Genomic DNA, 25,735 nt, shown 5'->3' on the forward strand with positions numbered 1-25,735 from the left:
TAAAAAAGGGAAGATGCAGTGGTTGTCTCTGATTCTGGATTCATCCATTTTCTCATTAATTTCATAATTTTTAGTCTTTTGCAGATGAACAAAACTCCATTTTGTATATATAGCACACCTTTCCAACTTTCAATATCTGAATATTTAAATAGACTGTTATTCTTCTCCTGTACACTAAATGACTACATTTTGGAAGGTATAGTTGTACCACCTAGTACTTAGAAGTCATTGAAAAGTGAACCTGAATAAAAGAAAGGGTGAGCACAAACAGAACTGTAGAAGCATTATTGATTGCTTCTTCAGAAGGTTTTTGACAATCTGGAATTTAAAAGAATTTTTCCTCATTCTTCTAAGGAAGTACCAGCTATCTCTGTGAATTTGGTTGAGAAATGGTGATAGAAAACATGAGCAGCTGTTCCTGGATGTTGAATTGTAGTAATTTGGAGGCTAAGACTGGAAGACAAGGAGTATACGGCCATCTAGGGTCAGAAGATAAAACTCTATCTCAAACAATTATAGTGAAGAATGAAAGAAAAGTGGCAGATGTGGTTTGCAGTTATGATGTAGTGGCCTAATGGTGGTGGCACATGCCTTTTAAAAACTGATTTTATTGAGCTATACATTTTTCTCATCTCCCCTTTCTTTCTACCTTCTCCCATGATACCCATGCTCCCAATTTACTCAGGAGATCTTGTATTTTTCTACTTCCCATGCAAATTAGATTCATGTATGCCTCTCTTAGGGACATCATTGTTGTCTAGATTCTCTGGGATTGTGAATTCTAGGCTGGTTTTCTTTGCTTTATGTAAAAAAGCCACTTATGAGTGAGTACATATAATATTTGTCTTTCTGGGTCTGGGTTAACTCACTCAATATGATGTTTTCTAAATTCATCCATTTGCCTTCAATTTTCAAGATGTTGTTATTTTTTTCTGCTGTGTAGTACTCCATTGTGTATATGTACCACATTTTCCTTATCCATTCTTTTGTCAAGGAATATTTAGGTTGTTTCCAGATTCTGGCTATGACAAAAAATGTTGCTATGAACATTGTTGAGCACATGTCCTTGTGGTATGATTAATCATCCTTTCGGTATATACTCAAAAGTGGTATTGCTGGGTCTTGGAGAAGACTGTTTCCTAATTTTATAAAAAATAGTCATATTGATATGCAAAGGGGCTGCACAACCTTTCACTCTCACCAGAAATACAGGGATGTTCTCTTTATCCCAGTCCTCTCCAGCATAAGTTGTCATCAGTGTTTTTGAACTTGGTCATTCTTACAGGTGTAAGATGGAGTCTCAAAGTTGTTTTGATTTCCATTTCTCTGATGGTTTGTTGTGGGAGGTCCCCCCGCTTCTCCAACCTATAGCTGCTGAGATACCAGCCCATTGGGGCGTGGTCTCTCTCCCTTTAAAAAAGCGGCCACTTCCCTTTCCTCTCTCTCTTCACTTCCTGCTCCACTGGCCACTAGACTCCCTTCCTGGTTGCACCTAGGGCTGGGACGGTGATCTGTAAGTTTTTTCCCCTTTAAATAAATACCACCCTATTAATCATAATTCCAAACTGGTGTGGCATTGTTTGTGACTTACGCCTTCAATTTGCACCCAACGTTTGGTTTTAGAACCTCTCCTTTCCCCACTCGGCTGCCGGCCGCAAATTCGGCTTTGCGGGAGCCTCCCTTCCTCAGCTGCCGCCTGTGCCTTGCAGCAGCGACCTTGGCCTCCCCACATGGATTTAAACTCCACAGGCCCGCATAGTCTCTGCCCGCGTGGTTTGCTCTTTTCTGAGTCGTTTTTAAATTTCCCTTGCAAGCACAGCTCTTAAGTGGAACGAACCAGAGCACGCGGTTGCTGAAAGCTGCAACCCCTCAGGGTGACTCTATCACGTGGAGGCATAAGCGGCTTCCAGGTTGCTCTTCTCTACCCCTGGATTCTGGGTTTCTGGTTCCGTCTCAGGAATTGATTTAATTACATTTACTTTGTTGAGAAACTTGCATTTTCCAGTTTTTAGCATCTACTAAGGCACTGAAACAGGACCCCGATTTCAACAGCGCCACCTGCTGGATAATAGGTAATATGGCAGTTTTCATTTCTAACACAAATTTTACTGCTTTGTTTTCACTAATACAATGGATTAGTAAATTTATATTTACTAATTCAATGGATTACATCATACAAGTTTTATATGATTATAAGGATACCTTAATTTGCTTGTTACTAGGCTTCAGTTTTCTTTTCCATATTCTATCATTAAGGAAGAATATGGCACTCCTAAGAACGATTGAATCTTTACGTACTAATAATGAACAGAAGAATATGGCACTCCTAAGAACGATAGAATCTTTACAAACTAATAATGAACAGAAGAATATGGCACTCCTAAGAACAATAGAATCTTTACAAACTAATAATGAACAACTAATTGACAGGATTAAAATTATTGAAAATCAGAGATTATCTGAACAAGTGGATACTATGACAGACAAAATTGATTCCATATCCAAGGGTATTAGAAAGTTACCTGAAAGGGTCCAGGCTATTGAATTTGACCTTCAGACTTTATCACAAAGTTTTGATAAGGTAACAGAAAGAATGTACCTCCAAGATGGGAATCTACATGATATACAAGAAAAGTTTAAGGAGGACATGTTATCTTTGAAGGAAAAAATTAAAGCTTTGGAATCACAGGTGCAGAATGGGGACCAAAAAATTGATACCTCAGTGAAATTACTGGAAATATATACAGGTCAGGAGATTCAGGATTTAAGAGAGACAATGATAAAAAGATTTGAAAAGATTGGAGAAATTATTGCAGCTGGTGAACAGAGTAAGGAGGCACAATGACAGGATACAATGCCTCCACCAGCTATTAGAACTGGCTTATGCAGGGTTCTAGCGACATGCCCTATACTTAATTCTGACAAAGCGTCAACTTCTAAAGGCTCAAAGGGAGTCAGAGAAGCTAGATGGACGCCAATAGCAATGAGTGATCTGAAAGAAATCAAGCAAGTTGTTGTTAATTTTGGCTTGAACAATGCATATGTAAAGGAAATGATAAGGACTTGGGCTTCTAATGCTAGAGCTACCCCCCATGATTTCCATCAGTTAGTGTCTGCAGTTTTAGATAATGGACCCTCCTTGATGTTTGGAATTTATTTCAGAGAAGAATCCAAACATATGGAACAGCAAGGAAGAGAAAAAAGTTTTGAGGTTTCCCAAGATCAAATTCTTGGTGCAGGAGAATATGCTGATCCACAGGTCCAAGCTCTTTATGATGATAAAGTACTGTGTCTATGTCACCAAGCAGCTTTAAATGCTTGGAATAGGATACAAGATCCAGCAAAAAGGGTTGAATCATATACCAGAATTAGGCGGGGACAGAGAGAACCCTTTATTGACTTTTTGCAAAGATTAATTAAGGCTCTGGACATAGGGGTAACAGACCCAGAAGCTAGATGAATACTTCTTGAATCTCTAGCTTTTGAGAATGCAAACATAGAATGCAAAAAGATAATTGGGCCTTTAAAGTCTAGATCAGCACCTATGGATGAATGGATTCAGCATACGATGAATGTTGAGACGTTTAGCTATAATGATTAATCTTGGGTAGCAGAAGCGATTTCCAAAGCAATGAGGAGACATCAAACTGCCAGGTGTTTTAATTGTGGTAAATTACGACATTTACAAAGGGATTGCAGGCAAAGAATTTCTAGGAATAATATCTCTTCTGGGGATGACAAAAATAGGAGACCTCGGCCTTCAGGTATATGAAGGAGATGCGGTAAAGGCTGACATTGGTCCAACGAATGCAGGTCAACAACAGACAGACGGGGCAATTCGATATCATCGGGAATCTCCTTGGGGGGCCTCTCACAGGCCCCCAAGCCAACAGTGGCCCAGTCATTCCCAGTCACAGTGGAGAACATGCCTCACCAAGAAAATTAAAAGCTCCAATTTCTGCTGTAAAAAGTAATACTGGTCTAAATGATGAATTACGTGTGGAGGATGAGTCAAAAAACCCAGTAGGACAGAGTAAACATATATTTTGGCAGACTTCTATTAATGATCAAAGACCAAAGATAAGAGTCTGTATAAATGGCACTTTTATTGAAGGCTGATTAGACACAGGTGTGGATGTAAGTATCATTACCCCAGAATCTTGGCATCCGAATTGGCCTCTTCAAGAGGTAGATGTTCAGTTCCTGGGAATTGGAACCCTATCTCGTGTAAAACAAAGCACAAGATGGGTTGAATGCATAGGACCCGAAGGACAAATAGGAAGACAAAGGCCATACATAGCCAATATTGCCATAAATTTATGGGGCAGTGACCTGCTACAGCAATGGAATACCCAGATTAACATTTCTGTAGTTCCAGGAACTCATAATTCTGGGAAGGATATGATGAGGTATTATGGAAAAAGATCACCAGCCATTCAGGCTGTACAAGAACATACAGCAAATACCAAATCTTCAGAGGTACCAACAGCCCTACCTTTAAAATGGCTAACTAAGAAGCCAATATGGATCAAACAGTGGCCTCTAGCTGAAGATAAACTACAGGCATTGGAACAGCTGGTGCAAGAGCAACTAGATGCTCACCACATTGAAGAATCAACCAGCCCTTGGAATTCTCCTGTGTTTGTTGTAAAAAAGAAATCTGGCAAATGGAGAATGGTGACAGATCTAAGAGCTGTCAACAAAGTAATTCAACCTATGGGCCCACTACAATCTGGAATTCCTTTGCCTTCTCTGTTACCAAAAGGATGGCCTCTTATAGTTATTGATTTGAAAGATTGTTTTTTTCACTATACCGTTACAAGAAATGGATAGAGAAAAATTTGCCTTCACAGTGCCTACTTATAATAATTCTCAGCTTAATAGGAGATATCAAATGACTGTCCTCCCACAGGGTATGCTCAATAGTCCTACATTGTGCCAATATTTTGTAAGTAAGCCATTGGAAATAATTCGTAAACAATTCCCCAAGTCCATAATTTATTATTACATGGATGACATCTTGTGATCTGATTCAAATAAAGATACTTTAGAAAGGATGTTTGAAGAAGTAAAGAAAGTCTTGCCTAGGTGGGGATTACAAACTGCCCCTGAAAAGATTCAAAGAGGAAATTCTATTAATTACCTAGGTTACAGAATTGGGTTAGAGAAAATTAAAACGCAAAAGGCACACATTAGGAGAGACTGGTTAAAGACTATTAATGACTTCCAAAGATTGTTAGGAGACATTTCCAGTCTACGACCAAAGGGTACTAAGAGAAATGAAATCTGGCAGATGGATGTGTTCCACTTTATGGAATTTGGTAAATTAAAATATGTACACCATACCATAGACACGTATTCAGGTTTTCAATGGGCTACAGCCCTGAGCTCAGAAAAGGCTGATTCAGTAATCACACATTTATTGGAAGTTATGGCCATCATGGGTATACCTGCACAAATAAAGACAGATAATGGTCCAGCATATGTATCTAAGAAAATGAAATGCTTTTTTGATTATTATAATATAAAACACATTACAGGTATATCAAATAATCCTACAGGTCAGGCAGTTATAGAAAGATCAAATCGTACTATAAAGGATATGCTGAACAAACAGAAAGGGACCAAAAATACCCCCAGAAATAGATTACATAATGCTTTATTAACCTTGAATTTTCTTAACGCTAATGAGAAAGGAACGACAGCAGCAGAAAGACATTGGATAATGGAAAAGTCTGCTGAACTAAATCAACCGATTTATTTCAAAGATGTACTGACCTCTCAATCGAAGCCAGGAGATGTGCTACGCTGGGGAAGGGGTGTTGCTCTTGTTTCCACAGGAGAAGAAAAATTGTGGATACCATCAAAATTAATAAAGTTTCGATTTGAAGAGGAGAAACCTCTTGGAAAGGAGAAATGACAACTCATCCACAATGATGATATTCATACAGGTGGTAAAGAAAAACATATAAAATGGGGGCAGGATTCTGTTCTTATCTCCACAGGAAAACACTCATCTTTGAAAAATTCAAGGGACCCTGGATGTTTGGATACTGACAGATGGAAAAATACCTGCCCAATAGGAAATATCAAGAAAACTGAATGAGTTGTGTAAGTAAAATATATTAAACCATATTTCTAAATTTATAGAGCTGGTTTTGAAGTTGGACTCTAGGTCAGTCCCTCTCCAATTGCAAGCCTGTTAGTAAGAGAAAAACCCAGAGTTTCTGGAGTTTCTGTCTCATGTCAAGAGCCATGATATGGGACAGAAAGAAATATGAGTTTAGAAAACATCTTTGCTTTTCTTCATATCTATCATACTTTTCATTGAATATATCTATCATGCTTTTCAGTGAATGATATATATATATATATATATGTATATATGTCTATATGATTAATGTTTAAGTTTTTCACAATGAACAATGAGATTTTCCTGAAGTGACATTTGAAGTTTCCAGGAAGAAGATGGGGCCCCATAACAATTTCTCCACCTAGTTGATATGATGTCATGATACTGATAGCGCTACTACAAGGCCTGCTTTGGGTAACAGCTGCACAAGACAGTTCCAACTTGGTTAGCTGAAATGGTGCACATCTTATACAACATTTCGGCCAGACATGCACAAAATATTCAGAGACTATTGGCAATTTTAAAAGATATTGATCTTGAAATTTAACCATCATTTTATTTTCACAGGATCCCCCAGAAAGAACGTCGCCCCTATGACAGCTGGAAGTAATTCTAGAGGACGACATCCCCTCTCCCAGTAAAGTTTTCTTTTGGGTTTAGGGACATCATTTAGGGGTTGATTATAATTAGTATACGATTGAGGGTTGGGGGAGGAATTTGATAAGCTCAGGGATCATTTTGAAAAAAGAAAAGAGGGATGATGGGACAATAGATTTGTAATTGTGAGTTACTGTTTTAGACAAATATATTGGTATAGATTCTTGTATATTGATACAAAGTTAAATTATATTGACTATTGTATGCATGCATGTTTCTACCTCTGTTTAAAACATTTTTTATGTATTGACATATATTGTATTGATATATATATATATATATATTGTATATATTTACCATATTGCAGTGTACATTTCTACCTCTGATTAAGATACTTATATAATGTTTGTGTATTGATATATATTTACCTACTGCAATGTATATTTGTACATTGTTTATATTTGGAGGTCATTGTCTTCATTTGTTTCACAGTCGTTTATTTTCTTAGTCTTTAAGTTAGATGGATATTGAGAATTATATAGATTAATAGTCATCTAAGTTTGTCATTTATAATTAGACTAATCAGGTTCTTTAGATATATAGAGATTATACTCAGTATAGATAGATGATCTTCAACTTCTTCAAAGAGCTGTAGAAAATGGCCTTTAATCTAACTCAGAGTTTCGTGATAGTGAGACACAATTGCTCCTGGCAACACAGCTCTATTCCCGAGAGAATGTTGAGCACCAAAGACACTCCACCTGGAGCCTTTCTTTTTGGCAGAACTGGCCTTTGGGCAAAGAAATACCCATACCTCAACCACTGACAGAGATACAGAGCATGCATCAATGGATAAAACAGGACTGTCATATCCTGCCAAGACAGGGTAAGATAGTTTTGAAAAGTTGCTTGCCTTTGAAAATTGTACGGATAAGTCCCGCCCCTTAGGGGGCGTGTTCGCCTCGGGCTAATGTCTGCCTATAAATTTGGTGAGCTTGCTCCCAGCTGGTGCTTCTGCTTTCCTGGTCTCTGCTGGAACGGTGGTTCTGTAAGTCTATTTCGACATTAAAGCTATATATATATATATATATATATATATATATATATATATATATATGTAGTTACAATCTGTCTGCATTCATTTACGCCATTACATTTTGGCATCCAACATGGGCTATTTTGCCCCCTACTCAAGCGGGTAGCCCGCTAGCTAACACAGCACCCTCCCGGGTGCTGTTTTTTAGTTCGTGACTCCAGCCCCAGTGCCGAGTCCGAGACATACTCAGCCACACAGGCCCATTCTGCCTGCCTTGGCTAAGTTTGCAGCGGAACCCCACTGCCTGAATTAGCAGACGTTCAAGTACTTGCGGTTTTGCAACAAAAGCTGCCACAGTGGCAGATTTGGTCTGATACAAAATGACTTGGCCGGGCAGTGGTGGCACAAGCCTTTGATACCAGCACTTGGGAGGCAAAGGCAGGCAGATCTCTGTGAGTTCGAGGCCGGCCAGGCAGTGGTAGCGCACGCCTTTAATCCCGGCACTTGGGAAGCAGAGGCAGGCAGATCTCTGTGAGTTTGAGGCCGGCCAGGCAGTGGTAGCGCACGCCTTTAATCCCAGCACTTGGGAAGCAGAGGCAGGCGGATCTCTGTGAGTTCGAGACCAGCCAGGCGGTAGTGGTGCACGCCTTTAATCTCAGCACGTGGGAGGCAGAGACAGGTGGATCTCTGTGAGTTTGAGGCCAGCTTGGTCTACAAGAGCTAGTTCTAGGACAGGCTCCAAAAACACAGAGACCACCACTGGCAGGAACCGATCATTGCAGGTAAAAAATTTTTCTTTTATAAATAAAATGTCTGAACACATTAGTATTCAAGAATTTAACAGTTTTTTTAATTGTACCATGTGGGAGATTTTACAAGAGGTGTCTATCACCCCACATCTATGGATCCTTCTGGGATTCGTAGTTTTCATTGGCACCAAATGGTTTGATAATAGAAATATGATAAAGTCTTTACGAGACGAATCCAGGATTCTTAAGGCAGAGATTGAACGCTTAAAAACAATTGAGAATGACAACAATCTTCTCAAGAATCAGTTTGAAGTTCTCCAGGCTGATGTTAAGGAGAAATTCATTACTATGGAAGAGGGAACAGCTGATCTGGATCATAAGCTTCAATCCCTTTCTGTAGGAACTGAAACATTAGTGGCTGATATTAAGGAGAAATTCATTACTTTGGAAGAGGGAACAGCTGATTTGGACCATAAGATTCAGTCCCTTTCTGTAGGAAATGAAACATTAACTGAGAGAATCAAAACTGCTGAATGTGACAATCGGATTTTGTCTAAAGTTTATGACAGATTGGCAGAAAGTTTATCAATACAAGAAGGCACGGTTTATGCCATAAAAATTATGTCCAAAGATCAGATGTTATCTCTAACGGACAAACTTCATACTTTAGAATCCTCAATGAAGGCTTTGGAACATAATTCTGGACAGGAGATTCAGACATTGCAGAAGGCAATGGTGAATAGAATTGAAAAGATTGAGGAATTTCTAAATTCTGATGAAGAAGAGCAAAGGGTAGAAAGGCAAATTTTAACTACATCTATGGGTAAATCTCTCCGGGACAATTTCCACAAAGCTCTACCTACAGCTCTACCTGCCTTTCCAGTAATAACAGCAGAGAAGGTGATTGGTACCAGAAACCCTAGGGTCATCAAGGAGGATACATGGGAGCCTGTCCGTATGAATCATCTCAAGGAAATAAAACAGGCTGTCATGACTTTTGGGATGCAAGCCTCTTTTGTTAATGAGATGCTAAGATCTTGGGCCACAACAAGCAGAGCAACCCCCTCGGACTGGCTCCAGCTGAGCTCTGCGGTACTTGAGAGTGGACCGCAATTGAAATGGAAATGCTTATTCAGGGAAAAAGCTAGACTTTTAGAACAGCAGGAAAAAGCAAAGGGAATTGACATTTCCCTAGATAAAATTCTAGGTGAAGGGCTCTTTTCCGACCCTCAGGAACAAGCTAATTTGGATGAAAACACACTCTCCATGTGCACTAAAGCAGTCTTAAGGGCTTGGGACAGGGTACAAGACCCAGGACAGAGAATGGAATCATTTGTTAGAGTTAAACAGGGTCACAGAGAACCCTTTCATGACTTTTTACAAAGATTAACTAAGGCTGTACAAATAGGGATATCTGACCCAGAAGCAAGACGTATAATGATTGAGTTTTTGGCTTATGAAAATGCAAATGTGGAATGCAAAAGGATTTTGGGGCCTTTAAAGCTCAGATCAGTGCCTTTGGAAGAATGGGTCTTGCATACACTCAATGTTGATACATTTGATTATGGCACTGAAGCATGGGTAGAAGAAGCAATTTCCAATGGTAAAAGGAGACACCAGAATACCAAATGTTTTAATTGTGGCAAAATGGGTCATATGAAAAGGAATTGTAGGAATTGTAGACAACGGATTTTCAGAAATAATAATAATAATAATAATAATGCATCTTTCAGAAATAATAATAATAATGCATCTTCCAGAAATAACAGAAATAGGAGGACTCAGCCTTCAGGTTTATGTAGAAGATGTGGAAAAGGCAGACATTGGACGAATGAATGCAGGTCTACAAGAGATAGACAAGGCAACCCGATACAGTCGGGAAACGTGAGAGGGGGGGCCTCACAGGCCCCCATGGCAAACATGGTTCAGTCATTTCCAGTTTCTGCAGAGAACGTGCCTCATCAGGACAATTAGGAAGCCCGATGCCTTCTGTTACAAGCAATAATGATCAGAAAGATAAGTTATGTTTGTTTTGGCAAACTTCTATAAATGATCAAAGACCTAAACTGAGAGTGTGTGTAAATGGCATTTTTATTACTGGCCTGCTGGACACAGGTGCTGATGTAAGTATCATTACCCCAGAATCTTGGCATCCGTATTGGCCTCTTCAGAATGTAAATGTTCAGCTCCTGGGAATTGGAACCCTATCTCGAGTAAGGCAGAGCACGAGATGGGTTGAATGTATAGGGACAGAGGGACAAATAGGAAAATAAAAGCCATATGTAGCCAATATCGCAATGAATTTATGGAGTCGTGAACTATTACAACAATGGAATACCGAAATTAACATTCCTGCTACTTCTAGAGCCTATATTTTTGAGAATAATATTAAAAGATATTACAAATGGAGAAAACCGGCCATTCGGGCTGTACAAGAACAAGCAATTGATGTCCCTTCAGAGATACCAACAGCCTTGCCTCTAAAATGGTTGACTGAGAAACCAATATGGACAAAGCAATGGCCTTTAGCTGAGGAAAAGTTACAGGCTTTAGAACAGCTGGTACAAGAACAATTAGATGCTGGACATATAAAAGAATCTACCAGCCCTTGGAATTCTCTTGTATTTGTGGTTAAGAAAAAATCAGGTAAATGGAGAATGGTGACAGATCTCAGGGCCATCAACAAGGTTATTCAACCTATGGGCCCTCTGCAATCTGTAATTCCTTTGCCCTCTTTTTTACCAAAAGGATGGCCTCTCATAGTTATTGATTTAAAGGATTGTTTTTTCACTATACCTTTGCAAAAAGAAGATAGAGAAAAATTTGCCTTCACAGTGCCTACTTATAACAATTCTCAACTTTTGAGGAGGTACCACTGGACCGTTCTCCCCAGGGTATGTTAAATAGCCCCTCCCTGTTCCAATATTTTGTGAACCAACCATTGCAAATAATACACAAGAAATTTCCCAAATCTATAGTATACCATTACATGGATGACATTTTGTTATTCGATTCAAACATGGATACCTTGAACAGACTGAAGAAATAAAGATACTTTTACCTAAATGGGGATTGCAAATCACTCCTGAAAAGATTCAAAAGGGAGATTCTGTTAATTATTTAGGTTATAAAATAGGTTTGCAAAAAATTAAGACACAAAAAGCACAAATTAGGAGAGATCGCCTACGGACTCTTAATGACTTTCAAAGACTGTTAGGAGACATTTCCAGTCTATGACCAGCTATTGGAATAACACCTGATCTAATAATTCATTTGAACAAAACCTTGGATGGTGATAAAGATTTAAACAGTCCCAGAGAATTAACAGCTGAAGCAGAAAAGGAACTGACAATGATTGAGGAAAAATTACAACAGGCACATGTGGACAGGGTGAATCCAGAGCTCGATTGTATTCTCGTCATACTACCGTCAAAAATTTCTCCTACAGGAATTTTAATGCAGAGAGATGATATAATTCTGGAATGGATCTTTTTACCACATAAACCAAGTAAGAAACTGAAAACTTATGTGGAAAAAGTCTCTGAGTTAATTATAAAAGGCAAGCTGAGACTTCGTCAACTAGCAGGCATAGACCCAGCAGAAATTATAGTGCCTTTCACTGCTGATGAACTAAAGAAATTATGGGAAGATAATGAACCATGGCAAAGAGCTTGTGCTAATTTTTTGGGAGACATTAATCACAACTATCCAAAAAGCAAGAGGCTTAACTTCATAAAGAGAACTTCCTGGATTCTTCCTCAAATCGTCCGTGATGCTCCAATAACTGGAGCCCGTACATTCTATACTGATGCCAATATATCAGGGAAGGCAGGTTACAAATCAGAAGACTTGGGTAAGGTGGAACAAAGTCCGTATAATTCTGTCCAGAAGGCAGAATTATATGCCATTCTTATGATGCTAAGGGATTTTAAAGAACCTATTAATATAGTCACTGATTCACAATACGCAGAAAGAGTTATTTTACATATTGAAACTGCCGAATTTATACCTGATGATACAGAACTAACCTCATTGTTTCTCCAGGTTCAAGATTTGATCAGGAACAGGCTTTGCCCTATGTACATAACACACATCCGATCCCATACGGGTCTGCCAGGTCCTCTAGCACAAGGTAATGCAGAAATTGATCAATTATTGATTGGTAGTGTGCTACAAGCCTCTGAATTTCATAAAAAACATCATGTTAATAGCAAAGGTTTGAAGAAAGAGTTTTCAATTACATGGCAACAAGCTAAGGAGATTGTAAAGAAATGCCCTACTTGCTCTTTCTATAACCAAATGCCACTGCCTGCAGGGGTAATCCAAAGGGCACCAAAAGGAATGAAATCTGGCAGATGTATGTTTTCCACTTTGCAGAATTTGGCAAATTAACATATGTTCATTACACCATTGACACTTATGCAGGCTTCCAGTGGGCAACTGCTTTAAGTTCAGAAAAAGCTGATTCAGTAATCACTCATTTATTAGAAGTCATGGCTATCATGGGTATACCTACACAAATAAAGACGGATAATGGTCCTGCTTATGTTTCTAAGAAAATGAAATGGTTTTTTGATTATTACAATATCAAGCATGTTACAGGTATACCATACAATCCTACAGGTCAAGCAGTCATAGAAAGATCAAATCGAACTATAAAGGATATGATGAACAAACAGAAAGGAGTGGAAAACACCCCCAGAAATAAGTTACATAATGCTTTGTTAACCTTGAATTTTCTCAACGCTAATGAGAAGGGAACAACGGCTGCAGAAAGACTTTGGATAATGGAAACGTCTACTGAACTAAATCAACCAGTTTATTTCAAGCATGTGCTGACCTCACAATGGAAGCCAGGAGATGTGCTACATTGGGGAAGGGGTTTTGCTCTTATCTCCACAGGTGAGGAAAAATTGTGGATACTGTCAAAATTAATAAAGGTTCGGTTTGAAGAAGAGAAGCCACTTGGAAAAGATAAATAGCAATTCATTCACAAGGATGGTGAGCATACTGATGGTAAGAAATGCAGATAGGTTGGGGGCAGTGTTCTTTTCTTATCTCCATAGGAAAATACTCATCTTCAAAGAAATTGAGGGACCCTGAATATTTAATTACTGATGGATGGACACATTTTGTAAGTATTAATTCATGTACATATATATATATATATATGTCTTATTAAACATTTCTTTATAAATATATAGAGCTGGTTTTGAAGTTGGACTCTGGCTCAGTCCCTCTCCAATTCCAAGCCTGTTAGTAAGAGAAAAACCCAGAGTTTCTGGAGTTTCTGTCTCATGTCAAGAGCCATGATATGGGACAGAAAGAAATATGAGTTTAGAAATCATCTTTGCTTTTCTTCATATCTATCATACTTTTCATTGAATATATCAATCATGCCTTTCATTGAATATATATATATGTATGTCTATATATGTCTATATGATTAATGTTTAAGTTTTTCACAATGAACAATGAGATTTTCCTGAAGTGACATTTGAAGTTTCCAGGAAGAAGATGGGGCCCCACAACAACAACTCTACCTGGTTGATATGATGTCATGATACTGATAGCGCTACTACAAGACCTGTTTTGGATACCAGCTGCACAAGATGATCCCAACTTGGTTAGCTGAAATGGTGCACATCTTGTACAACATTCTGGCCAGACCTCCACAAAATACTCAGAGACTATTTGCAATTTTAAAAGACATTGATCTTGAAATTTAACCATCATTTTACTTTCACAGGATCCCCCAGAAAGAACGTCGCCCCCATGACAGCTGGAATTAATTCTAGAGGACGACGTCTCCTCTCCCAGTAAAGTTTACCCCTGGGTTTAGGGACATCATTTAGGGGTTGGGAGGTTGGGGGAGGAATTTTATAAGCTCAGGGATCAATTTGAAAAAAAAAAGAGGGAATGATGGGATAGATTTATAATTGTGAGTTACTACTTTTAGACAAATATATTGGTATCGATTCTTGTATAATGATACAAAGTTATATTATATTGACTATTGTATGCATGCATGTTTCTATCTCTGTTTAAAACATTTTTTATGTATTGACATATATTGTATTGATAAATATGTATCGATATATATTTACCATATTGCAATGTATATTTGTACAGTGTTTATATTTGGAGGTCATTATCCTCATTTTTTACACAGTTGTTTATTGTCTTAGTCTTTAAGTTAGATAGATATTGAGAATTATATAGATAAATAGTCATCTAAGTTTGTCATTTATAATTAGACTAATCAGGTTCTCTAGATATATAGAGATTATACTCAGTATAGATAGATAATCTTCGACCTCTTCAAAGAGCTGTAGAAAATGGCCTTTAATCTAACTCAGAGTTTCGTGATAGTGAGACACAATTGCTCCTGGCAACACCGCTCTATTCCCGAGAGAATGTTGAGCACCAAAGACACTCCACCTGGAGCCTTTCTATTTGGCAGAACTGGCCTTTGGGCAAAGAAATGCCCATACCTCAACCACTGACAGAGATACAGAGCGTGCATCAATGGATAAAACAGGACTGTCATATCCTGCCAAGACAGGGTAAGATAGTTTTGAAAAGTTCCTTGCCTTTAATAATGGTATGTCAGTTATGTTAGGCCTTAGCCAAAATTGGTTGACTCAATGTTGCAAACGAGACTTTGGGTGATTGCCCAGGTAGTCAGTTGTCTCTGTCAATTGTTGCACATTTTGGATATATCTCGTTTGTTGAGTAGTGTTTATTCCCTTCTCAGATCTTTGATGGAGTTGAAGATTATATAATTGTAGTTACTCTCTACATTATTTGGATTCCTTGAGATAGAATGTTTAGCAAAGCTTTTGTTCTCAATATTGTTTGTTATATTTATTATTTGTTGTTATTGTATATAGTTGTATTTGGTTTAGTTCTGTCTTATTTAGACAAAAAGGGGAGATGTAGGGAAAAGTCCCGCCCCTTAGGGGGTGTGTTCGCCTCCGGCTAATGTCTGCCTATAAATTTGGCGAGCGTGCTTCCAGCTGGAGCTTCTGCTTTCCTGGTCTCCGCTGGAATGGTGGTTCTGTAAGTCTATTTCGACATTAAAGCTATATATATATATATATATTGTAACAATATATATATTGTTACAATCTGTCTGCATTCGTTTACGCCATTACAGAAAATGGTATGTCAGTTTTGTTAGGCCTTAGCCAAAGTTGGTTGCTTCAACGCTGCTAACGTGACTTTGGGTGATTGCCCAGGTAGCTAGTTGTCTCTGTGATTTGTTGCATGTTTTGGAAGTTGTTTTACAGAACTTCCTAATTATCCAGGTAACATTATTTCCCTTCTCAGATCTTTGGTGGGGTTGAAGACTATATAAATGTAGTTACTTTCTCTCATGACTTGGCCAAGTTATTTATTGTACAAGACCTATGCTAGTTAGAATAGGATATTTGTACTTATTGTATATAATTTCATAATAGGTTTAGAACTCTCTTATTTAAACAAAAGGGGGAGGTGTTTCGGGAGGTCCCCCTGCTTCTCCAACCTATAGCTTATGAGATACCAGCCCATTGGGGTGTGGTCTCTCTCCCTTTAAAAAAGCAGCCACTTCCCTCTCCTCTCTCTCTTCACTTCCTGCTCCGCCGGCGACTAGACTCCCTTCCTGGTTGTGCAGAGGGCTGGGACGGTGATCTGTAAGTTTTTTCCCCTTTAAATAAATACCACCCTATTAATCATAATTCCAAACTGGTGTGGTGTTGTTTGTGACTTATGCCTTCAATGGCTAAGTGATGTGGGATTTCATTGGTCAATAAAGAAACTGCCTTGGCCCTTCTGATAGGGAAGAAGTTAGATAGGCAGAGTAAACAGAACAGAATGCTGGGAGAAGGAGGAAGTGAGCTCAGAAATCATGCAGCTCCTCTCAAAGTCAGACGCAATGAAGCAAGCCGCCAAGTCAGACATGCTGAATCTTTCCCGGTAAGCACACCTAGTGGTTCTACACAGATTATTAGAAATGGGCTAAATGAATATGTGAGAATTAGCCTAGAAGAGGCTAGATATAATGTGCCAGACAGTGTTTAAAAGAATACAGTTTGTGTGTTGTTATTTTGGGGCATAAGCTAGGGAGGTGGCCAGGAGCCGGGCTGTGGGAAGAGGTCTGCAGCTCCCACAACAGAAAGGCGCCCAACGTGGGGTGACTGAGTCCACAGACAGCCTAAGAAAGCTTGGGAAAGAATAGAGTGAAGCATGTTTTCTTGGTAGCAGCATTTTCTTGGGTCTGCTCTCATCTGAGAGAGGCTTCCCAACTCAGTTTTAGCTGCAAAACCCTGCAGCTCTTAAGAGGTCCTGCCACAAAACACTTAAATGGTATTGAGAAAAGCTGACTGCATGCTTGTTTGTTTTCAGCTGTAGCAGGAAAAAAGTTGTGCTGTTTTAAAATGCCGGCTTTCTGGGCTGTCCTTCCAGGGCATATTCTGACTTTTTCAGGCAGACGGTCCAGTCTGACTGAGTGTGGTCTATGAGCAGAATGCTTGCTGGCAGGGACACTGAAACACTGTAGAGTCATGGCAATAAAAATGGCTACAGCCAGTATCTCTGCCATGAGGCTGGAAAGCTAAGGAATGGGCTGGATCCAGCCGTCAAAGCCACAGCTTTATTCCTACTGATATTGCTTGGTAAATTAAAGACTCATGTGGTCAGAAAAAGAGAGATATACAGTAAAGGGAGATTCAAAGACAAAGAAAACTAAATGATTTACAGTGTTAAAAATATATGCAGACTAAAAGTTAAAGTTCTTAAAGTAAAAAACAAAAAAAAAGGAAGAAAGAGAGTAGTTGGGTGTGGTGGTACACACCTTTAATCCCATCACTTGGGAGGCAGAGGTAGATTGACCTCGGAGTTGAACTCTGTGACTTCAAGGTGTGGTTGCACCCACCTTTAATCCCAATGCCTGGGAGGCAGAGACAGAAGGATCTCTGAGAGTTAAAGAACAGCCTGGTCTACAGAGTTATTCCAGGTCAAAGATATAGAGAGAACCTCTCTCAAAAAACAGAAAGTTAAAAGTAAAGACAAACAAAATAGAGGTTAAAACAAACCTGCACAAAGATGGAAAATACACAGAGAATTTTGATACTGTATGCTATTATTCTCTCTTTGAATTGTCTGAATGCTCAGGAAGGAGCAAGAGATGCTAAAAGATATTTGTTTACAAATACTACTGAACTAATCCAAGATAGATATTTTGAAAATACCTTGACTTTAGAATTAGGATCTCAGGATATGATACTTTGGAAAAGAGTTTCTGCTTTTGTTTTCACAGAGGATGAAACCCTGTGGATTGCTTCTATCCCAATATGGTATGATAGACCACGCCCTCCTGAAAGGTTCCTGTGAACATGCTCAAAAAACTACTTCACTCGATTGCGGAATGAGATGAACCTGGCACACAGGTTATACCATGAAAGACCTAAATAACAGCGCCCCCATTCAGCAGGAAGCAGTTTGGAGAGAAATAACTATTCCATATTCCCAAATATTGTTTATAAATGTTCTTTTACATTTAAAGTGGGATATGATATAGATATGAATAAGTTGCATTGGTATGTATTTTAAGGTCAATTTTGTTATATGTATATGTATTTCTGATATTGATTAAGGTATTGTGATTGTATAGTTCATTTAAAAATGTAATGTATATAGGTTGTTAATGGATAGTCATCTATAATAGTCAAGTTGGTAGTCATGTTAGATTTTCTAGATGTACATAGATATATTTTATGTAGGAGTTCTTCATATCTTTCAAAGATTATAGAATATGGCATTTTAAGTGTTTTAATAACTTAAGGCTTTTCATGACAATGAGACACTGCTCCTGGCAGCACCAATCTACTTCAAGAAAAAGATGGGCATCGAAGAGGATCCTTATGGAGTTTGATAGCCATTTGGGCAAGAAACTGCTCTTACCTGGATTGTTGCACAAACTGGACACAAAGAACCTGCAGAGAGAGTACTGCTGAACTTGCCTAAAGGTGAGATGATCTTTCAGGGTGCCTGATTCATGAAAGAGTCTGCGAGACATTCTGCAGGACACAGTAGAAAGTGACTGAACTGCCTTTGAAATTTCCTGCTTCATGGAAATGTCTCTGGATACTATGAGCCTGAATGCCAAAGATGGATGCCCCAGCAGTACAAAAGAACTTTGGGTGACTGTCCAGGCAGCGAGATGTCTCTGTCATTTCTAGAGTTTGGAAGTTGCTTATTTCTTGTTTGCTTAGGAAATATTGTATCCTTCTTGAGTCTTTGATGGAGTTGAAGAATATATAGTTAGTTATAGTTTTCTTTAGTTATGATAAAAATAAAATAGATGTAAATATTGTAATTCTTATTTGATAACTATTTTTGTTATATGTAATTTTGCTATGTTAAAGACTTCCTTTTTTAAAACAGAAAAAGGGGAAATGATGGGGGATTTCATTAGTCAATAAAGAAACTGCCTTGGCCCATCTGATAGGGCAGAACTTAGATAGGCAGAGTAAACAGAACAGAATGCTGGGAGGAGGAGGAAGTGAGCTCAGAAATCAAGCAGCTCCTCTCAAAGCCAGACGCGATGAAGCAAGCCACCAGTTCAGACATGCTGAATCTTTCCCGGTAAGCGCACCTAGTGGTTCTACACAGATTATTAGAAATGGCCTAAATGAATATGTGAGAATTAGCCTAGAAGAGGCTAGATATAATGTGCCAGGCAGTGTTTAAAAGAATACAGTTTGTGTGTTGTTATTTCGGGGCATAAGTTAGCTGGCGGCCAGGAGCCGGGTGGCAGGAAAGCAGTCCACAGCTCCTTCTACAGCTAAGGATGTTGAGTATTTTATTAATAGTCTTACAGTCATTTTAGATTCCTCTGCTGGGAGTTCTCTGTTTAGGTCTACCCCATTTTAATTGAATTATTTGTTCTTTTGATGAGTATTTCATCAAAATACAAATTCTTGAGTATATTTTGGAGATCAGCTCTCACCTTTAATCCCAACACTCAGGAGGCAGAGGCAGGTGTGTCTCCGTAAGGTTGAGGCTAGCCTGGTTTATAGAGCTGTATCAAGGACAGATGCCAAAGTTACACAGAGAAGCTCTGTCTCAAAAATACAGAAAAGAAAAAAAAAAGATGGGGTAAACTCTACAATACAAGTTGTGCTGGACTGTGGACATAGAGTGAAGGAAAAAGTATGAGCCCTTTCCATATAAATTCTTTCTCTTAAGAAAAAAGCAGAAAGAGTTTACATCACAGTTGACTTTTTGTCATTACATCATAGTATTCTAAATAAAAGCAAAAGTAATTTTTCCTTCTAATCTCTAAAGAGTAATTATTATTATTTCATAATTAATATATATAACATCAAATTTTCCACATCAAAGTCAAATTAAGTTTGAAAACATCTTACACTTAAAATAACATAATATAGAATTAATGAATTCTCCAAATTCCCAAAGCCTAAAATGACATTTTTTTCTTTAAACCTCCAGAATCAAAGAACACTTATCTCCCCAGGAAGTTTGCAGTGATTATTTGGTTGTGATTCTGCACAGGTTTAGTTCGTTTGTTTCAGTAATTCTAGGCTGTGGACAATTTCACACAACATCCAATTGTGAAAGTAAAATGTGTGCTTGGAAAACTTGGGTATAATCCATTTCCCAGAACTGAAAATACACAGCTTCATTAAGAAACTCTTATGTTACAGGTTGTCCTGTAAATCTTACCCAATTATGTGATTTTGCAAGAATCAGCTTTTAAAGTTCCTAGCAGCTAGGAGTGTAAACACAGGCAGGTCCTATACTAAAAATGTATTAGGCAGCACCTGACATATGGAAAAGCAAGGACAGAAAGAATGCTAGGTTCATAGTCCTTCCCTTTTAAAATTTTGTTAAAGCTGTACTTTTCTTTTTTGTTTTTAATATGGGCAAGGGTAATATCCAGTGGCCATGCTTGCCTATGGAAACTGGAACATGGCCTGCAGAAGATGTTTTTCTTTCTTTCACCTTGTAGGTTCCATGGATTTAACTCAAGTAGTCAGATTCTGTTGCAAGAAAGTTCATTAACCAGTTCAGCCTTCCTGCTGGTCCAGTTAACCTTGGTTTTGGAAGAATGTTGATATTTATCAAAGCAGAAGTGATTTATGAAATGCTTGCCTCTTCTTCCGGGCTTAGGAAAGCATTAGGATAGCATTTCACAATCATTTTTTTAATCAGCCCAGTAGCCAGTGTAGGGAAAAGAAACAATCGAAAATATTGAAGTATATATGTAACAATTTTACTTGATTCAAGTTCTGCTGCATGGGGAAAATCTTGTTAAGTTGATAGACTGTTGAAATTGTTTACTTTTCAGACAGACTCAGGCTACTAGGCAAGCTAAGAATGAAGAGGAAGCTCTGGGTACACTGAAAGTCCATGAAACTTCTCACATCTGTCTCTTCATTGTGTGAACTTCGTGAATATCATGAGTTACACAACATAATGCTTTAAATATTAAATTCCTTCTTCGTCTCTTACTGTGAAGCCCTTGGAACAGTAATGTGGACAGTGCAGCCCAATTCACCAGTAAGAATGAGCACCACATTTCAATACATAATGATGAAAAATCATATCCAACAATAACAAGAAAATCAACTGGAAATCATGGTATGAGGTTTTTAAATCATTAACATTAAATTTTCCTGTAAACTGGAGGGCACTTCCTTTTAATATTTAAATTCCACTTAGTGTTCATATAAACAGCTTGATTTCATTTGTATCATTTCTTAAGATTTATGAATTAGTTAAAAATAAGTTAGATCTTTGTTTGTAATATCTCATCAAGCAGTATGAACATAGAACATTAAAATAAAACACTAAAGTGTTGACTTATGACAAAAGAAAAGGTTGAGTCATAGTTAATAATATCAACACTGCTTTAGAAATCTTAGCCAATATAATTATCTCATTTTAATAATTCTTACATTTTCATTTATATAAAATGAATGCTTTAGTCTAAAAGGTATCCGAATATAAGAATTATAAGCCAAAATTCAAAGAATAATTTACAAAATATGATTGAAAAGGTGACTCAAAAATATTAATAACTCTCAAACAAATTTTTAGAATTTGACTAAAAGATATAACTGAGAAACCATATCTGTCTTTTTCTGTAGAGGCAAGGGTCCAGTTAGAGCTTGTGTTTTAATATTCTTCAGTGAGTAGAGGCCACAGCAAAGGCTCAAATTGCAGAGTGGGCTAAGTAAAATATCTGTGAAAATGATTCACATTGTGTTATTCACTGATATAGCAAGTACTAAGTCAGGTTTGGCAGTTGTTAGGACCTGTAACCTCAGAACATGGGCGTTGACACAGAAGGATTACAGTGAGTTTACGGACAAAGCAGGGTGTTAGAACACTGTATTTTTTAAAATCCAAGATAACAAAAATAAGCTAATTGAATACTTACATATCACTAGCTACCTATGAACTAGAAAAGTGAATCCCTTCATTAGATAAACCAAATCTTTTTGATGGAATTTAACTCAATGATAGAGTTGGAATTTCCGTTATTGACATGGGGGAAGAGCTCCCACACTCACACTGTACAGGCCACAAGAAGACTTCACAAGTGTATACGTTCCATACACACTCACAGGAAAACAGAAATTATGTGTCAAATTTTATAACCTTTTTAATCTCATACATGCCATTCTTATGTACAAAATTTTAAAGTCATGGCAATCTCAGTTGTAAGTGATGTGTCATCTTGAAAATTGCAGGTACATGGATAGATCTAGAAAACATCATATTGAGTAAGGCAACCAAGACCCAGAAAGACAAATAAATTTGTACTCCCTCATAAATGGCTTTTAGACATAAAGAAAACAAAAATCAGCCTACAATTCACAATCCCATAGAAGTTAGACAAAAAAGAGGACCCTAAGAGAGACATACGTGGATCTAATCTACATGGGAAGTAGAAAAAGACATGGTTTCCTGAGTAAACTGGGAGAATAGGGATCATGGCAGAGGATGGTAGGGGAGAGGCTAGAAAGAGAGAGGAACAGAGAAAAATATACAACTCAATAAAACAACAAAAAATCTTTAAAAAAGATAACTCAAAGCAGAAAAACGACAAAGCATGATCAAGAAATGCCATAAAAAAGAATTATGTCTCAAATAAATCCACTCACTAAAAAATTTGTAAAATCTGTCACTAAGCACAGATATTTACATATTTCTCACTAATCTTATATGAAGTATTTCAGGGACAACCATACAGAGAAGGGGTTTGTATTTTATTATGACTACAAGCTAAATAACTATACTGAATATGGATTGCAGAAACATATTTCAGGCACTGTTTGTGTTTTAGATTGGAAGAAACCATCAATTATGGCAACAAAATGAACTACTTGCAACTTTTAAACTTACCACCAAAGGCCATTAAGTTGCAGACCAGTAATTCCTTTACATTTTCTAAACTTCATTTGAATGATTGCTATAAGAAATATTATATGCAAATTTTTTATAGTGCAGCTCAGCCAGAAGGTAGAAAGGCAATCTGTTTAAAACTTACCTTGTGCTACACAAACAGTCCATAACATAAGGCACATAATTTTTACTGATGGTCTCATGGTTTGGATCTTTCTTGGATGCAGAGAATTACAGCACCACCCAGCCTCTGTTAAGAACTGTAGTTGCTGCAAGGAAAGTCTTGCCCCAAAGTGACACTGAAGTCGGCTTAGGAAATCAGGATCACTAAATGATCCGCCCCCCCACCCCCCTGAAACTTCTACAAAGTAAACTAAAAACATAGACTACAAATCTAGTGGCATGGGCATTTGATCTTTGCCCTTATTGCACCCTCCCTGTGACCTGCTGACTGTTCTTGTAAATGCCAGCTTGTTTTCTCTGGAAACAAGTTCAGGTTTCTCAGAATGTGAAAAGCAGGGGCTGGTGATCGCCTCTGGATTTTATAACCACACACTGAAAGCAATGAAGGCTCTTTAAATAATCATTTGGGGAGCTTCAGTTAGGCAGGGTTTTCAGGACCAACACAAAGGAACAGTCAAGAAACCTCTGTCTTCATTTCTAAGTGCTGTGCTCTCCCAGTTTCCAATCAATGTCACTGTCTCCAAGAACATGGACTCTATTTGTCTGTACTTAGTGTATGTAAGTGGGGAAGAAGCAATTTACTCCTTTGTTTAGTTAGAGTCCTTTATCAGAAATTTATTTGAGACATAACTTTGCACAGCATGGCTCTTGATTGTTAATTTTTGTTCTATGCAGTATTCAATTTGAATATTGGACAAACTAATTTTAACAAATTTTGTAATATACATACATACACACACACACACACACACACACACACACACACACAAACCAAAGTGGTCATCCCTAAACACACACACAAATATATATATATATATATATATATATATATATATATATATATATATCAACATTAATTAGAGCCAGTAGATTGTTGGTGTACACTAAAATACATATATGATGTTGATTATAGAAGAAGAGGTCAAGATTTAGAGAGGGGCAGGAAAGACATAGGATGAACTGGAAGGGGGAGAGAGATGTGTGGAAATTATTCAAATTCCTGTATAAAATTTTCAAAAATTCAAATTAAAAATGTTAAAGTAGGTTAAAGTCAGGGTCTTCTATTCGATTCCATTGGTTGACTTCTCTGTTTTTATGCCAATACCAAGCTGTTTTCAATACTGTAGCTGTGTAATAGAGTTTGAAGTCAGGGATGGTAATGCCTCCAGACAATCCTTTATTGTATAGGATTGTTTTGGCTATCCTGGGTTTTTTGTTTTTCCATATAAAGTTGATTATTGTCCTCTCCAGATCTGTGAAGAATTTTGATGAGATCTTGATGGGGATTGCATTGAATCTATAAATTGCCTTAGGTAGAATTGCCATTTTTACTATGTTGATCCTCCCAATCCAAGAGCAAGGGAGATCCTTCCATTTTCTGGTATACTCTTCAATTTCTTTCTTCAATGCCTTAATGTTCTTGTCAAATAGATCTTTCACTTCCTTGGTCAGAGTTACCCCAAGGTATTTTATGCTATTTGTGGCTATCGTGAAAGGTGATGCTTCTCTGATTTCCCTCTCTGCTTCCTTATCCTTAGTGTATAGGAAGGCAAATGATTTTTTGGAGTTGATCTTGTATCCTGCCACATTACTAAAGGTGTTTATCAGCTGTAAAAGTTCGTTGGTGGAGTTTTTGGGGTCGCTTATGTACACTATCATATCATCTGCAAATAACGAAAGCTTAACTTCTTCCTTCCAATACGAATCCCCTTGATCTCCTTATGTTGTCTTATTGCTATTGCTAGAACTTCAAGCACTATATTGAAGAGGTATGGAGAGAGTGGACAGCCTTGTCATGTTCCTGATTTTAGTGGATGGCTTTGAGTTTTTCTCCGTTTAATTTAATGTTAGCTGTTGGCTTGCTGTAAATAGCTTTTATTATATTTAGGTAGGACCCTTGTATCCCTATTCTCTCCAAGACCTTTATCATAAAGGGGTGTTGAATTTTGTCGAATGCTTTTTCAGCATCTAATGAAATGATCATATGGTTTTTTTTCTTTCAGTTTATTTATTTGGTGGATTGGGGGAGCCTAGGCAGTTTGGATGCTCACGTTATGAGACCTGGATAGATGTGCGCGGTCCTTGGGCTTCCCACAGGTCAGGGAACCCTGATTGCTCTTCGAACAGATGAGGGAGGGGGACTTGATTGGGGGAGGGGGAGGGAAATGGGAGGCGGTTGCGGGATGAGGCAGAAATCCTTAATAAATAAATAAATTAAAAAAAAAGAAGACAATGTCCCCTCTCCCAACAAAGTTTGTCCTCAGGGTTGGGAACACTGTTTAGGAGTTGTTGATTAATACTTGTATAAGGTACAGGATTTGGGTGAAAACTGTGTAGGCCCAAAGGAAAAAAAATGAGAGAAATTTTGAATGGGATAATAGATAATTTAGTGTGAACTTATTCACACAAACAATAATGGTAAAAGAGTGAATACTTGTGAGCTATTATTTATGGATAATTTACATTGATATAGTTTTTTGTATACAAGTTTAAATTATATTTGTTATTTCTGTTTGCAATATTTATACACCTATGCAAAGTTATTCTGTCAGATTGTATACATACACGTTTCTACCTCTGTTTAGGACATTTTGTATATTGATCCAACTTTTAGGATAT

The 25,735-nt window shown here is 37.8% G+C and overlaps 1 protein-coding gene across 2 annotated transcripts in view; it reads right to left on the bottom strand.

Moving 5' to 3' along the window:
• Nucleotides 1-23,211, bottom strand: part of LOC121445502 (complement factor H-like) — a 69,485-nt gene extending 46,274 nt beyond the window's left edge. For both annotated transcript variants that reach the window (XM_041647644.1, XM_041647637.1), the window contains exon 1: nucleotides 23,079-23,211. In XM_041647644.1, the coding sequence (XP_041503578.1) occupies nucleotides 23,079-23,136 (58 nt within the window). In that variant the 5' untranslated portion in view covers nucleotides 23,137-23,211. The remainder of the gene's footprint in view (nucleotides 1-23,078) is intronic.
• Nucleotides 23,212-25,735: the final 2,524 nt, after the last annotated feature.

The sequence above is a fragment of the Microtus oregoni genome, unplaced genomic scaffold, assembly GCF_018167655.1.
Source record: "Microtus oregoni isolate MIOR12 unplaced genomic scaffold, Mior012 000003F_ref0000135, whole genome shotgun sequence".
NCBI lineage: Eukaryota > Metazoa > Chordata > Mammalia > Rodentia > Cricetidae > Microtus > Microtus oregoni.